Consider the following 15,225-nt stretch of genomic DNA (forward strand, 5'->3'; position numbering starts at 1 on the left):
GGTCAAGCCCCGCAGTTCGTTCAGAACCTTACTGCCGTTAACCAAGTCAGAGACTCTTAGGTTGCCTACAGCTTGCTGGAGGTAGCTTGCTGCAAAAGAAGCCTGCGGGAGGACACCATGACCAAGGAAGTTGAGTGATCCTGCCAAGCCAAGGTACGACGTGAGTTCTTCCGGGGTGGCTCTTTCGTGGAACTGCTTTTTCCGTTCCCGAGACAGCGCCGGAAACTCGATTTTCTTCATGTACTCTTTCATATCGATGTGCACTGTACCATCAGGGCCTTGCGAAATGTGGAGGCAATTGAAGATTAGCGGGCGGTCAACGACGAACCGGCCAACTTCAAATCGTTTTGCAAGGGCAGCATGGAAGTCGTTGACTTCTCTTGGTGAACCGACTACCAGGAAATCATCCACGACCTTGCAAATAGCAAGAGAAATATTACCTCCATCGCCGAACTTCATGAAGAGTTGTAGCATACCAGGGATGGGTACAATGTCTTGCCGAGACATCCAACCTTCTATGGTCAGCTGCCAGAGTCTTCCAGACTCGACGATTCCATAGGCGGGCTTGAGAAGTCGCCACAGAATCCCTCGGGCCGCCCAACCTTTTGGTGGTCGAACATAGATGTCTCGAGAAAGGTAACCTCCCTGTAGGTATGCACCCTTAATGTCGATTGTGGCTATGACCATGTTCAAGACGGCGGCGATGGACAACACCAGTCGGATCACTGGGAATTGTGCCGTTGCAGAATCCTTCCGGACACTCTCCTTATCTTTGTCGCGGTTGCCGTGGGGCACCATTCGACACTTCAGCCGGAGTTTGTCCTCTTCCCCATCGGTCTTCACTTGGAAGAAATGATGCGATGATATAATGTTGGCACCTCTAGGGATGGAACTCAACCTGACTTCTTCAAAGGCACCGTCGTAGTTATTCTTCTCTGCAGCTATGGCTTTGTCAAGCAGCCATCGGGGCACGAACTGCAGTTGAAATTCCGAAGCAGTTTTATTTCCGATGATCCCTTTTACTTGTCGCAGGACGTCCTGCTCCATGGACTGGAGTTCAAACGGCAGCTCCGGGGGAGGCGTGACTCTCACCTCACCGATGTCTTTCTCGGGACGAGGTGGGTCAAACGGTTTGTTGAGAGTGCCCTGTTGCCTTGCCGGATCTGAAGGAGTGACTTCTTCCTGCAGGGGTCTCTCAAGGTTGCGTGAGCTTGGAGACTTCTTAGTATTCGCAAAGAATGCAGGCTGTTCTTCGAAGTACCTTGCGACATCTTCATCAGCATGTACTCTTGAGTCCTCTCCGTCTTTTCTGATCTCAAGAATGTCATCGTGTAGAGGAGGGCGGACGTCGTTTCCCCTCTTCCCACGGAAAGCTTGCTGGGAGATCATCCTCGGTCGGCAAAACTTGACTCCGGGACTCGGCGTTGTCGGTTTGATGCTGGTTCATCGCTACCTCAGTGTCATCCGTATCAACGACGGCGTACGACCGGGGGAAAACGTAACCAATCTGGTTCAGATCCAACAGCAAGGGTGACCGTGGAGCTATGCGCACATCTTCATACGCAGCCCGAATTGGCTTTCCACGATGTTCCGGGTTATTTGAGACATTAACCATGTGCGGCTCGACTGCACGTACATACCCGGATTCCCATTTGCCAAACTTGACGTTGCGTTTGAAGTAGTAGACGAGAACGTCACGTCGAAGGTCTTCGGGAAGGACGGTGTTGGGTGACCGGCCCTTGTCAAGCATCAAGAGGGCCCGACGGGCAACTTGCTCTTCGTGAGCAGCGATTATTTGGTCGGTCACAACACTTTTTGGGAGTCCAGCGATGGAAGGAGTACAGCCCCTAGCGAGTTCAAAGCTGCTCATTCTCTTGCTACCGTACAATATGTTGCTCACATATGTTGCACGGGAAAGAACGTCGGACTTCTCCACTTCCACGTTGCGAGTCTGCATGAAGAACTGTGCATCTTTGGTCATCCTTTGGGCTATCAATCGGACCACCGCATTCTTGCTCTCAACCACCCCAAGCTTGTTGTGTCTTCGAGCAGGACGGGGCTGGAATTTGACCCCTGCATACTGCAAAAAGCCCTTGAACACGGAGTTATTGAACTCAGGGTCAGATGATACAACAGCTGGAGGACCGTGTACATCACACCACTTGTTATCGAACACACGGGATGCCTCGTCCATCTCTCGTGTAGTCATGAGTGAGGTAACGGAAAGCCCGGTGTGTACATCGACGATGTGGAGTATGGGCTGATTACCCAGCTCTGTGATGTACATGTAGTCTAGCTGAACGTGGTCGTTGAAAGATGAGAGGAGCTTTCCGAAAGAGACCTTTCTCAAGTTGGAAGGTCTTCCGGTGCTCTTGCAAGACGTACATTTCGATGCAACAGTGGTGAGGGCTTGCCTAAGAACTGAGGAGAGGATAGATCCTCGTTTGCATAACTCGAGCATATCGTCAAGGGGCAAGTGGGAAGAGCCATGAAGCTTGAGCGCAAACCTCTTTGCCACCTTTCCGTCCATAAACTTGGTTCTTCCGAAACGATGCCCCATTTGCCTCGACATGAGGGAGCGCAAAGATGCGAAGTACGTTTCGAAAGACGAAGTCTTTGAAGGTACCACGAACAAGTACGTTCTCTTGGCGCCTTTATCTTCCGGGGAGATTTGTTCACTATATGTCTGAAGCACGACCTCTTTCTGTGAGAGGCCGCACACTCCAGGTGGTATGACAAGGGCGTTCTCTGGTCCGAGCAATCTTGACTTGTGGAGCACTTCGTTGCCGAGAAGGAGGAAGCCAATTCCTTTTGTGACGTAGAACCGAATTGTTATGTTTGTCCCGTACATGTCCGTAACAGGCATATCTCATATGGCAACCACAAGCTCGGCTTTGCTACACTCCATTCCATACCCGTGATAGAATGGTTTGCAATCGTGCGGACGAATGGATAGCTTTATTCCCGTTTTCACGCAGAGTGTAGCCGCGGATTGGATGCCGCCGACACTCCTCGGACAGCCAACGTCTAAAATTGGATTGGGGTCCTCACGTGAGGAGAAGACGTCGGACTTGGCTCCCCGCCTGGAAACGAGACTTAGTTGTCTCTGCGTCCCAGACGGGAGCCTGGACGAAAAAAAGCAGGAGATTTGTACTCGTTCCCAGTGTTCCGGAAACGGTCGTTCCCAGTGGTTCTTCGTCTTTTCGCGTGATGGTCGGACGCTGAGCAGCGCAGATCACCACGGAGGTGTCCCTGCTCAATACACTCCGCACAGGCGGTCCTGTAGGAGCGGGTTCCTACTTCTTCGTGAGGGCGCTTACGTCTTCCTCTGGGCGGGTTCCGACTACGTCCACGAGCTCCATTGCGTACGAAGTCATTATAGGCGAAGTTGTCGGATACAGCTCCAGAAGCCTTATGCCCTACAGCGAGAAGTGCTTGTCGAACGTTGCGCTGCACGAGGCTTTCAACGTCCTTCATGCTCATCGAGGGACCTTGTGTTGATGTGAGGGTCAAGTTTCCAAGGACAGAAACGGCGTCATCTAAGTGAAGCTTGCAAGGCTTCGCCTTGGACAAGATGATACCCGCTACGGAATTATTAGGCGTTTCATCTTCCTGCGGATTGGTGTACAGTTTCTGAAATGCGTCCTAGATTTTCTTTCCTGTCGCTCGTGCTTGAGAGCGGTACTTACGGAGGGCATTCTGTAGACCATTTTCATCGTCTGTACGGAAGTGCAACGGACCTTGGAGCTCTCCTGCGCTCTCAATAACAGACTTGAATTCGTCGAGATCTTTGGTTGAGAACGACCTCGTTGTTGGCGGATTCACTTCGACAGCCCGAGCTTCAGCCAACGAAATTAACTGCAGCTTGGCATTAGTCAGAGTGCCCTCTTCGAGGTTGGCATTGTTCAACAAAGTGATTGCCAGGACTTCACCAATCTGGGAAGACGTCGAAGCGTTGGAATGCATAAGATGCTCCGCAGCCAGTCCTCGGAACCGTGACACGAAAACAGAGAGATCTTCGTTCTTCTTCCGGCGGCAGGTTGATACCTTGTGAAACGAGTTTATCAGCCTTGATACCATAGAAATCGGGGAGTCAATGGCGATGAGATTCACAATGTCTCGAACGGCTGCGACTTGATCGTTTTGTTTAAAATCGATCGTTCTTGCTGCCTGTGCTTCGTCAACAATTGACTGTTGAGCACTGGGCAAGCCATGCTCATAGAGCTGGCGCCCAAGGGTGGCGTACACCGTGGCGTACACGCGATCCGTGCCACGCTCAGTGGCAGACTTTATAAGGTCTACCCAGCGAGCGATTTTCCGCCGCCAATCCTTAAGATCTCCATCCGGATAGAAGAAGGGAGGGTCTTAACGGCTCTCGCGATCGCGGGCCGAACCACTCCCTGGGCCCATAACTGTGGTAGGAATGATAGTCTCGAGCGGAAGCTGAGGCTCGGTTTCCCTGAACGTGCGCAGCGGAGGGAGCACAACGGAGGTGATCGAGCGAGGCCAAGCGAAAGGCCACAAAAGCCACCGGGGGTCTTGTCTCGTGAGTGCGTGAGTATCCCCCGGATTTCTAGTCCCTTTAATTTCCCCTTGATTTAAGTACCCGGTAATTCCCCTTTGTAATTTTGGGACCGGCGGCGCACCGCCGCGGACACTGCCAGTCGCTTAGGGCTAGCGCTGTCCTCGCTGTACAGTGCCCACGACACTTACATTACAAAAGTTCAGCAGTGAATAGCGTAACAGAGCAAATAGTGTAACTTACACTAATACAGTATGTGTAGCTCTAAGGCGGTGGGCCCACACCGAAATCGTGTGCATGACACTAAATGCGGTAACTGGGTGTAGTTGAATATTGACGGGGTTACCATGGTATACTTGTGTCATAAATGCGAGAGACTTTTGTGGGCTACTCATGCGAACAGCGTGCGGTCGTTCGAGCAACTTCTGCGGTCTATGGTATACGTCAGACAACGTGTCCGGCCTCCTCTATACGATTTGGAACGAGCTTAACTGAGCGGCAATATACCCTGGAGATCCGAGAAGAACGGTGTAAGACCCGCTATGCCCGACGGTGAAGCTCCACGAGACCTGGTGAAACAGGACGCATCGGATGGAGAGTTGTTCTCCATTATTGATGAGACAGGGGAGGGGTTCGGTTTCGAGTTTACTCCTGAAACACTGGCCAAGCCCCTCGCTGTGGGTTCTAGCGTACTCTTTGCTTTGGGAATGCTAGCGGGTGTGCCTTTCGGGCTCGTAATGGGCAGGACTCAAGAAGGGGACGGAAAAGGTATTAAAACAAGAAAGGTGCGTCCCTCTCTGGACGGCCTTAAGTTTGCTGCAACGACATTTGGTCTGGGCACACTGCTGTGCGGGGCTATGGGCGTGGCGGGGTTTTATGGCATTAAGAGGTGCTATGCAGTCGAATCATTTGAAGAGTTTGGAATGGTTATGAGGGATGCAGTTCCAGTCAAACGACAGCAGATGGAAACTGGTTTAAAACCAATCTTGGACAAAGTGCGGCAAAACGCGGGTGACTCATTACCAGCACCGATGCGCAAACTGCAGGAACTATTTTTGAGCAGTAAATTTGGAAGTTGGGTGAGAGAACAGGTCGAATTTTCGGTAGTCGAACAAACCGTAGATGCTGATAAGCAGAGCCGCCCGATTAAAGATCGGTAAGAATTCACTGGGATTCCGAGCGGACGCCCGACTCAAGACCAGTGACGAAGAAGTCCTACCGCTGCAACACAACGTCGCCCTGAAACATCCCGGTTTTGACAGACTCGTATAGAAACCGATTGGACAAGCAGGTTTCGCATAGGAAACCTTTTGTGGCGGGAAGTACCCCGAACTCAGAGGTCTACCAGCTTCATTCGACCCATTATCTGCAACAGCGTTTCGAGGATAACGTGGCATGTTATTGTGTGACTATCTCGGATCCCGGCAAGAATGTTATCGCAGAATTCAGGCAGCTCCATTTCCGTTCCTAAATTAACGATCCCATCGGTCAAATCCAGGACAGGCAGAGATTTCGGAAGGAAAGGCTGTAACTCGTGTAGCCGCTGATCACTGCTGGAAGATCCCAAGTCAATACCATGTTCTATACATGATGCGAGCCAAGTCTAGATCGACGAAATGGCGGAGAGTAAAGCTTTTTTGTACTCCAAAACAACTTGCCTCGCGCACTCGACGTTATTCAGACCTGCCGAATCCATTGACGCCCCTGTTTTGGCACGGGCTTTTTTCCCTCGTTTCTTGCCTATGCGCAGCTCTGGACTGAATGAAGTGACAGCCATAGATGTCACCAACAGCGTGTCGAAAACCATTCTTCCGCATTGCCTAAGCTGGCTTGCGGTATGCAATGCCTCGCTCGGTGCACTATTTGATCCGCTGACAGCACTTTTGCCGTCAGTTTTGTTTGTGGGGTGGTCCTTCCCATTGGTCCTAGTTACGGACTGCGACATCGTCAGGAGCATGTCCACCGCAGATTGAGCGGTTTGCAGTATTTTTTTGTGCTTCAAAGCGTTGTTCTGCGGCGCAGGCTGTAGGACTTGGGACTTTTCGGATTGCAACAGCTGGTGAGCTTCGAGCAAGTTTAAAGCGACCTTCATTCTCAGCACTGTTGTTTCAGGCAACTCCGAAATGACTTTTGAATCAAGAAGGCGCTTCAACGGAGAAGCCGTATCCTCGAGGCTTCGTCCCGTGCGGTCGGAGTCAAAATCTTTGACTGCAATACGAACCAACAACTCGAGAGACGCCAGATCTGCCGCAATAGCTTCTTGCTCCACCAAGGGACATAAAACGCCCCTCTCCTCTGTGAGAGTGTCTGGAATTTGCATTCTACCTCGCTGTTCACCAGCGTGGAGCTCCCAAAATCGCCAACACTCATGATCTTCATTTGTTATCAAACTTCTGGGCACCTGTACTGTGTCAATGGTAAAGCGAGGCAACTGACTTAAACAGTCGAATGCCCGCTGAACCCCAATTCCCTCGCCTCCAGCAATCACTAGGTTGTGCAAAACTTCTCTGATCATGCACTGCGCTAATTCAGCCGATCCCTCCAAACGCTTTCTGAAAAGCACGAATTCAATAGCCGCATTTATTGACCCAGCCCTGAACGCTTTACTTGTGCATTCCGGTACTTCCCGGTCGCACTCACGCCAAAGGCGTTCAACACGCTCCAGTAGGCCCAGAGAGACGTCGTGATGGCCTAGGTCAAAGGCAGGTTGCATTATTAAATGTATCAATGTGGGAACAAGGATGTCTTTGATTTCTAGTGATTGCCACAGCTCTGCCATTCGTTGAGTCGCACCAATTTCTCTGTACAGTCTCATCAACAGCAGTTTGATATGGAAATTGAACGGGCTCTTTGACAGTCCCGTTTCAAGAATGAGTATTGCGCGGACTACTCGAGAGACGTCCGCATAGCGATTTGAACTTCCTTCCAAAGACTCTGGCAATAGCTTATGAGCAATCAGCAGCAGGTAATCATCTCCAGCCTGGCGCTCAGTTTTGTCTGTTTTCTCTGTTAAGAGTCGAGTGTAGTGCTGGAAGAGTTCTTCTTCACTTTCTCCTAGCCGATCATACCAGAGTCGCATCCAAGCTAGAGTGAGATGACTGGCATCTGTGCCGCTACTGACTAGTGCAGACATCTTGTCGAAAGATACTTCAAGCAATTTTGTTTTCTTGATGGCCGTCAGATACGGCCGGAGATCATGGGCACAAACTGTTTTCGAACCAAATCGCCGAAAGAACTGTACAATTGCTTCTGCAAGATTTTCAAATTCTTCCAATCTGCAGAGAAGTTCCAGTTCTGCCAAAAATGGGCCCCGCTTTGGTCTAGAAGATGCGAGTTCGATGGCTCTCAATTCGCTAACCAGTGTCGACACTCGTTGTTTCCAGTTCTCCTCTTTCTCGACACAATTGAAAAACTTCATCCAGTTAATCCAATCATCCGCGTCATGCTCTGATATGAGCGTTCGTAAATCCGTTTCGCGACTGCCCTTGACAGATTTAATCTCCGATCGCAACTGTAGTTTTTCTGTATCGTCCATTACCAAGCGGGGGTTAGAAACTAGTTCACGTGCTTTGTCAAAATTCCCTCCATCTTCGTATACCCTCAGCGAAAACCGCACCATTTCCGCTGAGGGTGTTGGTGAAGCATCCAGCGCTGTTGAAAGCATTGCGCTCGCTAGCTTTAACATTTGTGCATCTGATGTGGAAGTCTCGGCAGCTCTGTTACGTCTAGACTTGCATGTCAATCCCAACCACAGCGCAGCTGTAGCCCACATTCCGTACTTTGGCGTTTGTGAAGACGCGATTCGATGAAGTTTGGTCGCTAATTTCTGTGCAGAGGTAAACGCACTCCCCCTGATATAGAGACCATATGCGATTTCTGCTGGCTGAAACTGCGCTTGATCAGTTTTCCAGACTCGTTCGTACAGTTCCGCCGCAATTTCCTCCCTTCGCACTTCCAAGTAATACATGTGGAGCTTTCTTGCGCAATCCTCGTCTAGGGGAACACGACCAGCGTCCAAATCCGCTCGGACTTCTGCGATTTCCTCCTTTGCCGCGGCCCAATGCCCACTTTGCAATAGCGCACATGCACGCAACGCACGAGCCGCTGGCCACCCTGGTCTCCTCTGAAGAGCCTGTTGCGCATGCCTCAGTGCCTGCCTCGAATTGTGATTGTAAAGAGCATCCAACACGGGTCGCAGCCGGCGATCGGACTCCGCTTCTGAGACCGGGACAGTCATGCGAGCTGCCTTGGCTTTCTTGCTTGCTTTCTTTGCATTCTTCATCGCTTCAAGTCGCAGCAATAAGCATAGAACACTAATACCTGCAAGCAACAGAGGGCGTTAAAGCCGTCGCCGGGAAGGATGGGTGTTTCTAATAACGGCCACGCGAGCTTCACTCTTTTCAAGTTGAAAATCGTAATAGGTGCGGTCATCCATGTGACATTTTCACACCTCTACTGTATTGAACTGTACAGTTTGTGCGATTCTGTTTTGTACTCGCTCAAATTCAAGTGAATTAAAAAAAATTATCGAGATCTGCGCAGTACCACGCAGGAGGCGTCACACGCCAAAAGCTGCGCATGCCAGTCGAAGGCACCAGTAGAGTACCGGGCATGAAACAGGGTACCTTGAAGGTATTTTGGTGTAGCGCTAGAGGAGGGGGGCTAGAGGAGGGGGGCAGGGAGTGAGGTGGGAGAAATGGTACCTTCAAGGTACCGCACAATACACTCCTTCCGCGTTTGCAGACTTGCCCTGACGCCACGGGAGAGGACAAGAGAACGTGAAGGGTTCTCGAAAAAGGGTCACTACGACTGCGTCAAGCAGGAAAGTAAATTACTTCAGATGCCGTTGTTATACCCATGCCTTCCACGGCTCTCGCAGAATGGCCCTGCGCTTGCCTGATGGCATACGGAACAACTTCCTCTGGTAAGCATGAAAAGTACAAATTAACCCTGAATTCATATAGTAAGAGGAAGACTCCACGCGAAGTCCTGCCGCTCCCGGTCATTCCTTCGAGTTGATATATGAAATCGACCCCTGCACAATAGTGCCAAGCATAAGCACGCCAAGTACTGGTTGGATAAAGGGCTGCCAAAGCGCAAGCCAAGGGTCCAGCAGCACATCATTTTTGGACGCAAAGTGTGGTATTAAGGCGATGCCCAGCCAACCTAAAAGTCCCAGCACCAAGAAAAAGTTCCAAATAAGCACAGAATCTACCACGGACTTGACAGTGCTCATCGGTGCTGTTTCAACTTTCTGTGCGGGCGCATTCTTGCGCTTTGCACGTATCCTCTCCACGTCCGCCTTCAGTAAATCCGGAGCAGATACAGTCGACCGAGAGGCGTCCGCAGGTGGGGTTGAGGGGTCAGGTTGCTTCTCGCTCTCTCCACGTTTCGCACGTTTTGACGTTTTCTTTGACATCGATATCGAGGCAACTTTTGCTCCTCGCAGAGAACTAAGCGACGGACATAACCTGATATTAGGCCGGATTGGACGTGTAAACGCCGAGCAAAATGCAAAGCAACTCATTTTCTTCTGCGGTTCAGAGGAGTTTCTCGTTCGAGAGAAAGACGCCGCGGTACTTGCTTAGATCTGTCTCAATCTGAGGGTGAATTTTTTGGTAGCGTCCACGCAAAATGGACACACACACTTCAGCCGAGAGAGTCAAACTCAACACGAGATGGCATGTCGTGGAGGTGCCGGATCTCCGTAAATGGAGGGAGGCACCACGGAAGACATGAAGGGTTCAATAGTGCCTCAACCAGTAATGCTTACTCTACAATACGGCTGCGCAATTCAAACCGCCAAGATTTCTACAACATGCTATGACCCTTAACCGAGCTCCGTTGCAGTTTCTCTTTTGCTGTTTGATTAGAGCACGGTGTATCGTAAGGCAGACCCATGCCTTGGGAACTCGGCCCGCCTTTTCTGCAGGGCCTGAATAAATAAAAAACGTAAGTATGCGTTAAAATATGTTTACATTTTTTAGATATTCCACAAGTGGCGTGCGTGTCCTCTGCGAAGCGGAGAGACGAGCAAAATTCCAGGCTCCCGCACTCGTCATCAAAAACTCGCCGACTACAACCACTACTTATACAAACCACTGCACCTCCACAACAGCCTGCCATGGAGTTCTTTCCCTTTCCGCAAGGCCTCAACCCGCACTCGCGGCGCTCTCCTCTCGCTCTGTTCTCTTCCTGAGCGATTCCCTAATAACCGCCATGGAATAATTGGTCGTGTACCGGAACCACACATGCTTCGACACGGCGATCCGTCTTAACCCGTGACAAGTAGCCCCAATCCCTCCAACCGCATCCTTCGGGGAGAGCTTTCGCAGTATCTTCATAACCACGTCCTCCGGAAGTGTTCCCCACAGCCCTGCAATCGTTCCCGATCCCTGCTCTGCACAAACCCTCGCCGCATACTCACTCTCGCATATTCGCTCGTACAACCAATTTGCCCGAATCGCCATGACGAGATAATCAGTCCCGCCCGCCAGCGCCACATCCATCGCACTGTCGCCGCTGGCGTCCGGTAAGTACATGTCTGCGCCGTTGATGAGCATCTCATTCAGAGTCGGGAGCACGCTGCTCAGACTCGTCAGGAGACGGCGTCTTCGCACGAGACCGTATGCCGGGGCGGCAACGTTGAGCGAGGCGACGAGATCGTGCAGGGGGGTGCGGCGTTCGACGTCCACTGCATTGACGTCTGCTCCCGCGGTGATGAGTAAGCGGATGTAAGCAGCGGTGTGCGCGGGCGACATCTGCGACGACATGCCGCATGCGATGTGCAGCGGGGTTTTCCCTCGAGCATCGGTACTTGTGGCGAGGACGGGGTATTTTTTGAGCAGGGCGGCGCACACGGCGTCGAACTTGCACGAAATTGCGGTGTGCAGTGGTGAGTGCTTGGGTGGCGGGACACCTGGGACGGAGAGGAGCCAAACGAGGATCAAGCTCATGGAAGAGAGGCGTTCACGGAAAGTAAAGTCGCCAATGGTGGAGGAGGTGGCTATACCGGTACGCTGGCAATGTTGGATGAGGGCGAGCCATGTTCGGCAATTGTTGAGGGCGTATTCAACGACGGAGAGGGTTTCCGACGAGGCGTTGACGGCGAGGGCTGTGCGAGGAGTCGAGGTGGCGAGGAGAGCATCTGGGGAGGCGGAAATGGCGCGGCGGACTTGGTCGAAGCGGGCTTGGTCTAGAGCCTCGAAAAGGGAAGATCTGAGGGCGTGTGAGGATGGCTTGACGTGGGCGGCATCGAGACGCCGCGGAAGGAACGAGTGGCCGTGGGAGTGCCGTCGCGCACTATTAAATGAGTTCCAGCGCAGGGTGTCCGAAAACGCCGGAGCGGTGCGACGGGACATCAGGAAGCGGGGGTTGGGGCAGAAAGGTGCAGGTACGATAGGTGAGCGGTGAGGGGCGGGGGGGGAGGGCGTATGCGAAAGCGAAGAGGAGAGACGGGGCGGGGGTGGGGAATGGAAAGGGCTTTGCGGCATACGTGCGTTTGCACAGTAAGGCGTGAATATCGGTACAGTAATGGGAGAGTGTGTGAAATTTGCATGGAATGTGAGATTTTCCGTTGCTTGCGGGCGCTGGCATCTCAATTATCTCGATGACGAATATCTCAATTTTTTGGCGACCAGCGCAAGAGTGCACAGGAAAGCCGCGTCTTGATTGGTCCCAGAGACGCTTGGCGTCACACCCGCTCTCATAGCAGCACCCGTCATTCTGCGAACACCAACCGACGTCCGCGTCAGGTGCAACGGCACACCTTCATTATACACTCGCCTCACGGCCCTTTAGGAACTCAAGTCCATTGCGTACCGCAGCTTTGCTTGATAGCCCCGCCACGTTGGATACGCCCCCTCTTTAAACGCGTTCAACTGGGCGAATGCACTCTACGAGGTTATGGCCGACGAGCAAAACAACGAAAAGAGAAGACCACTGCGCGCACTCTACGCTACGACACGGATTTCTTTAGAGCGCAAAAAATTCCTTCTACAGAGAGGAGTCATCGCTTCAAAATCAGGAAATCTCAAGTGCGGCTCACCCCTTCATGCATGGTGAGTATACCTGCTACCTGGTTAATGCTTTAAAGTCAAAACACAGGAGGCGATAATGAGAGGCGACTGTCTTTTCCTCGCGAAGGACACATGTGAAGGATGCCACGGAGAGGCGGTAAACAATTGACCCAAGCCTTCCACGGGTCGTTCAGATATGCAAAAAACAGGTTTCAACACAGTCTAACGCTAGATGATCCAATGCCTTCCGCGACAACGACTCTCAGCACGACAGGTAGCGGGTATTGAAGATACATGCGCGAGTTCCGACACCTAAAAGTTTCCGTATCGAGATTGCGTCCCGCTTCTGACCGTTTCCTATGCTTGAGACTCTGTTTCACGTCATGAGTCCATTCTCAAGATATTTTTTTCTACCTAATGATGGGCTCGTGTTTGGATTCACGCTGCGTTAGCTTTCCAAATGGCATGAACGCTAGCTAGAAATGGCTTCCATGGGACTTTCAATGTCAAAGATGTATCTGTCGTTGTCAGTGTCGTCGGTGTCGTCGGTGTCGTCGTCGTCGTCGTCGTCGTCGTCGTCGTCGTCGTCGTCGTCTTCGTTTTCGACGTCGACATTTCTTGTTGTCATTTGTGTGCAAATGACCTCCAGTATAGGTTCTCACCTGGCTCTGACTGCAGCATTGCAGTTGTTGACAACACGTCAACACTGGATGCAAACGTCGAAGTGAAGGTTGGCATCTACAGTAGTGTGACGTGCTGTCCTTGCAAAGCGCACATGCAGCCCAGAATTATATATTTTCACCAAACGAAAAACACCCTCACAGATGCCTTACTGCTGCAATGCTTTAAGACTGAATTTGACTACAGGACCAGCTACACGTTCTGCTCACCTGAGGCATTCCCCGCTCCTGTCCGATTCACTGCCAATCTTCGACGAGCATGACATAATAGGGTGGCGAGACCCTTTTGAGTATGTGCCTCTCTCTGAGATTCGAAGGACAGCACTTTCCCACTCCTCCCGCCTGCCGAGATTAGAAGAAGGAAAGGATTTGTGAAATTGCGATATCCCAATGAGTGTTGTTACACGAGATTTAATGATGAAAAACTAATTAGCACAATTACTAAAGCCGAAGATCTCCCCGGTCGGCATTGACTAGGAGAACATTTGTAATCTGCGTCGGCAGAAAGAGGGATTTGCTAAATCCAGGAGGCTTTTGACATGTTGGCACCTCAAGAATACATGTTTGGCCTTTTCTCAGAATATTGAACAATAATAAACCCAAGTCAAGCTTTTTTACACAAAAAAAGCGAGCTGCACTTGTCGGCAAACTCGCCACATTAGAGTCCAATGTTGTTAATGCGCATGACCATAAGACCCGATGCCACTGCCGCGGCAATAGCCGCACCTCAGTTGTTTTGTACCTGAGCAGGCGGAGCACTGAACGAGAATCTTTTCTGGGAGCTCCATAAACTGGTTGTCCCCTTGGGTCATTTTCTCAATGTCAGTAGATAATTCTTCCCACGACTTCTGGGCCATTTCTTGTCTGCAGCCCTTGCCGTCACACCAACTGCATTTCCTCTTCTTGGTCCCCGAACACCAAATGCAAGCACATTGACCTTTCTTTTCGTCCTGCACTTTCAGCTCGAGGCCGAGCATTTTCTCGAGAGCGGCGCGAGAATGCTTCAGGGATTCGTTGTCCGGGAGGCCCTCACCGGAGGATGGGGGTTGGTGGGCAGTGGCGCGGACTGTACTTCTGTTGTGGCGAGCGGTGGGACCGTCGGCAACCCGACGCCGGGTAGATCGGAAGGTTGCCGGGAGAGCGGTGACGAAAGCGGAGGAAGCCATGGGGAATTAGGTTGGTAATTGGGTTGGTATCGGGGTTTGGACGCCAAGGGTGCGAGCTGTGGGGGAGTGGGAGGCGTTGGTGAGACTAGACTATAATGTATACAGGCCAACACAGGGTCGAGGATATAAGTAGAGACGTGGAAGTACCGTAAGCATTAATAAGGATTGGGTACATCGTGCAATATGAGCACATGTGGAGGATATTTGACAGGTGCTCCAACCTCTGACCTGGGGCGTAGGGACCACTCCCGTAAAATGGGAAAATGGCGGTGGAAGGCGGCCGGGCTCACGGCGACGAGAGGAGGCGGTTTGCGATGCAATTGAACAAATCTATTGGATAACTTCATTTGCATGCAGAGGCATGTCATCACATATTCAACTTGGGATGGAGTACCGGATATTAGATTTTCATGTGGCGCAATTTTTCCATATTTTAAGAATATATATATGGAAACAGCAAACTGTTTTGCTTCTGGAAATTTAGACTCGCACATCGAATGCCACTGGTGGAGGCCAGCGCAAGCAGCAGGCAACCGGCGCCAAAGAGACAGGCCTTGGAGAGAAATGAGGTGGCCGATGTGCCCATGCGCTGGCCAGGAGAGCACCGTGGGCACCGTCATCATAAAATGGAGAATCAAGCAGCAAGTCTCACCGTCCCCTGCGGATGGCTTGCTGTGGCTCATCGGTCTTCCGTTGATCCAATGGACACGACTCGAAGCCAACGGCACATATCCTGCCATTGGTATACAGGGGGGGGGGGGGGGGGGGGGGGGGGGGGGGCCCCCCCCGTTGCCCCCTTTTTTTTTGTTTTTCCCTTTTTTTTTTTTTTTCCCCCCCCC

The 15,225-nt window shown here is 51.5% G+C and overlaps 8 protein-coding genes; 3 read left to right on the forward strand and 5 right to left on the reverse strand.

The window, feature by feature from the left end:
- Positions 1 to 5,009: 5,009 nt before the first annotated feature.
- Positions 5,010 to 5,132, reverse strand: CHC_T00007848001 (hypothetical protein). The gene has a single exon (XM_005711570.1). It carries the CDS (start codon positions 5,130 to 5,132, stop codon positions 5,010 to 5,012), a length of 123 nt encoding a protein of 40 aa, XP_005711627.1.
- A 5-nt stretch (positions 5,133 to 5,137) lies between these two features.
- Positions 5,138 to 5,236, forward strand: CHC_T00007849001 (hypothetical protein). Its single transcript, XM_005711571.1, has one exon. The coding sequence runs from the start codon at positions 5,138 to 5,140 to the stop codon at positions 5,234 to 5,236; it is 99 nt and encodes a 32-aa protein (XP_005711628.1).
- A 23-nt stretch (positions 5,237 to 5,259) lies between these two features.
- Positions 5,260 to 5,682, forward strand: CHC_T00007850001 (hypothetical protein). Its single transcript, XM_005711572.1, has one exon. It carries the CDS (start codon positions 5,260 to 5,262, stop codon positions 5,680 to 5,682), a length of 423 nt encoding a protein of 140 aa, XP_005711629.1.
- Positions 5,683 to 5,686: 4 nt separating this feature from the next.
- CHC_T00007851001 (hypothetical protein) lies at positions 5,687 to 9,454 on the reverse strand. Its single transcript, XM_005711573.1, has 3 exons — positions 9,378 to 9,454; positions 6,174 to 8,835; positions 5,687 to 5,737 (listed from the first exon to the last, which is right to left on the reverse strand). The coding sequence occupies exons 1-3, from the start codon at positions 9,452 to 9,454 to the stop codon at positions 5,687 to 5,689; spliced, it is 2,790 nt and encodes a 929-aa protein (XP_005711630.1).
- Positions 9,455 to 9,460: 6 nt separating this feature from the next.
- CHC_T00007852001 (hypothetical protein) lies at positions 9,461 to 10,049 on the reverse strand. XM_005711574.1 is given in 2 exon segments: positions 9,461 to 9,524; positions 9,525 to 10,049. The coding sequence occupies 1 exon segment, from the start codon at positions 10,047 to 10,049 to the stop codon at positions 9,525 to 9,527; it is 525 nt and encodes a 174-aa protein (XP_005711631.1). The 3' UTR covers positions 9,461 to 9,524.
- A 625-nt stretch (positions 10,050 to 10,674) lies between these two features.
- Positions 10,675 to 12,015, reverse strand: CHC_T00007853001 (hypothetical protein). The gene has a single exon (XM_005711575.1). It carries the CDS (start codon positions 12,013 to 12,015, stop codon positions 10,675 to 10,677), a length of 1,341 nt encoding a protein of 446 aa, XP_005711632.1.
- Positions 12,016 to 13,022: 1,007 nt separating this feature from the next.
- Positions 13,023 to 13,268, forward strand: CHC_T00007854001 (hypothetical protein). The gene has a single exon (XM_005711576.1). It carries the CDS (start codon positions 13,023 to 13,025, stop codon positions 13,266 to 13,268), a length of 246 nt encoding a protein of 81 aa, XP_005711633.1.
- Positions 13,269 to 13,600: 332 nt separating this feature from the next.
- On the reverse strand, positions 13,601 to 14,386 carry CHC_T00007855001 (hypothetical protein). XM_005711577.1 is given in 2 exon segments: positions 13,601 to 13,894; positions 13,895 to 14,386. The coding sequence occupies 1 exon segment, from the start codon at positions 14,384 to 14,386 to the stop codon at positions 13,895 to 13,897; it is 492 nt and encodes a 163-aa protein (XP_005711634.1). The 3' UTR covers positions 13,601 to 13,894.
- Between the last annotated feature and the right edge of the window lie 839 nt (positions 14,387 to 15,225).

This window comes from Chondrus crispus, genomic scaffold (genome assembly GCF_000350225.1).
Source record: "Chondrus crispus Stackhouse genomic scaffold, scaffold_88, whole genome shotgun sequence".
Taxonomy (NCBI): Eukaryota; Rhodophyta; class Florideophyceae; order Gigartinales; family Gigartinaceae; genus Chondrus; species Chondrus crispus.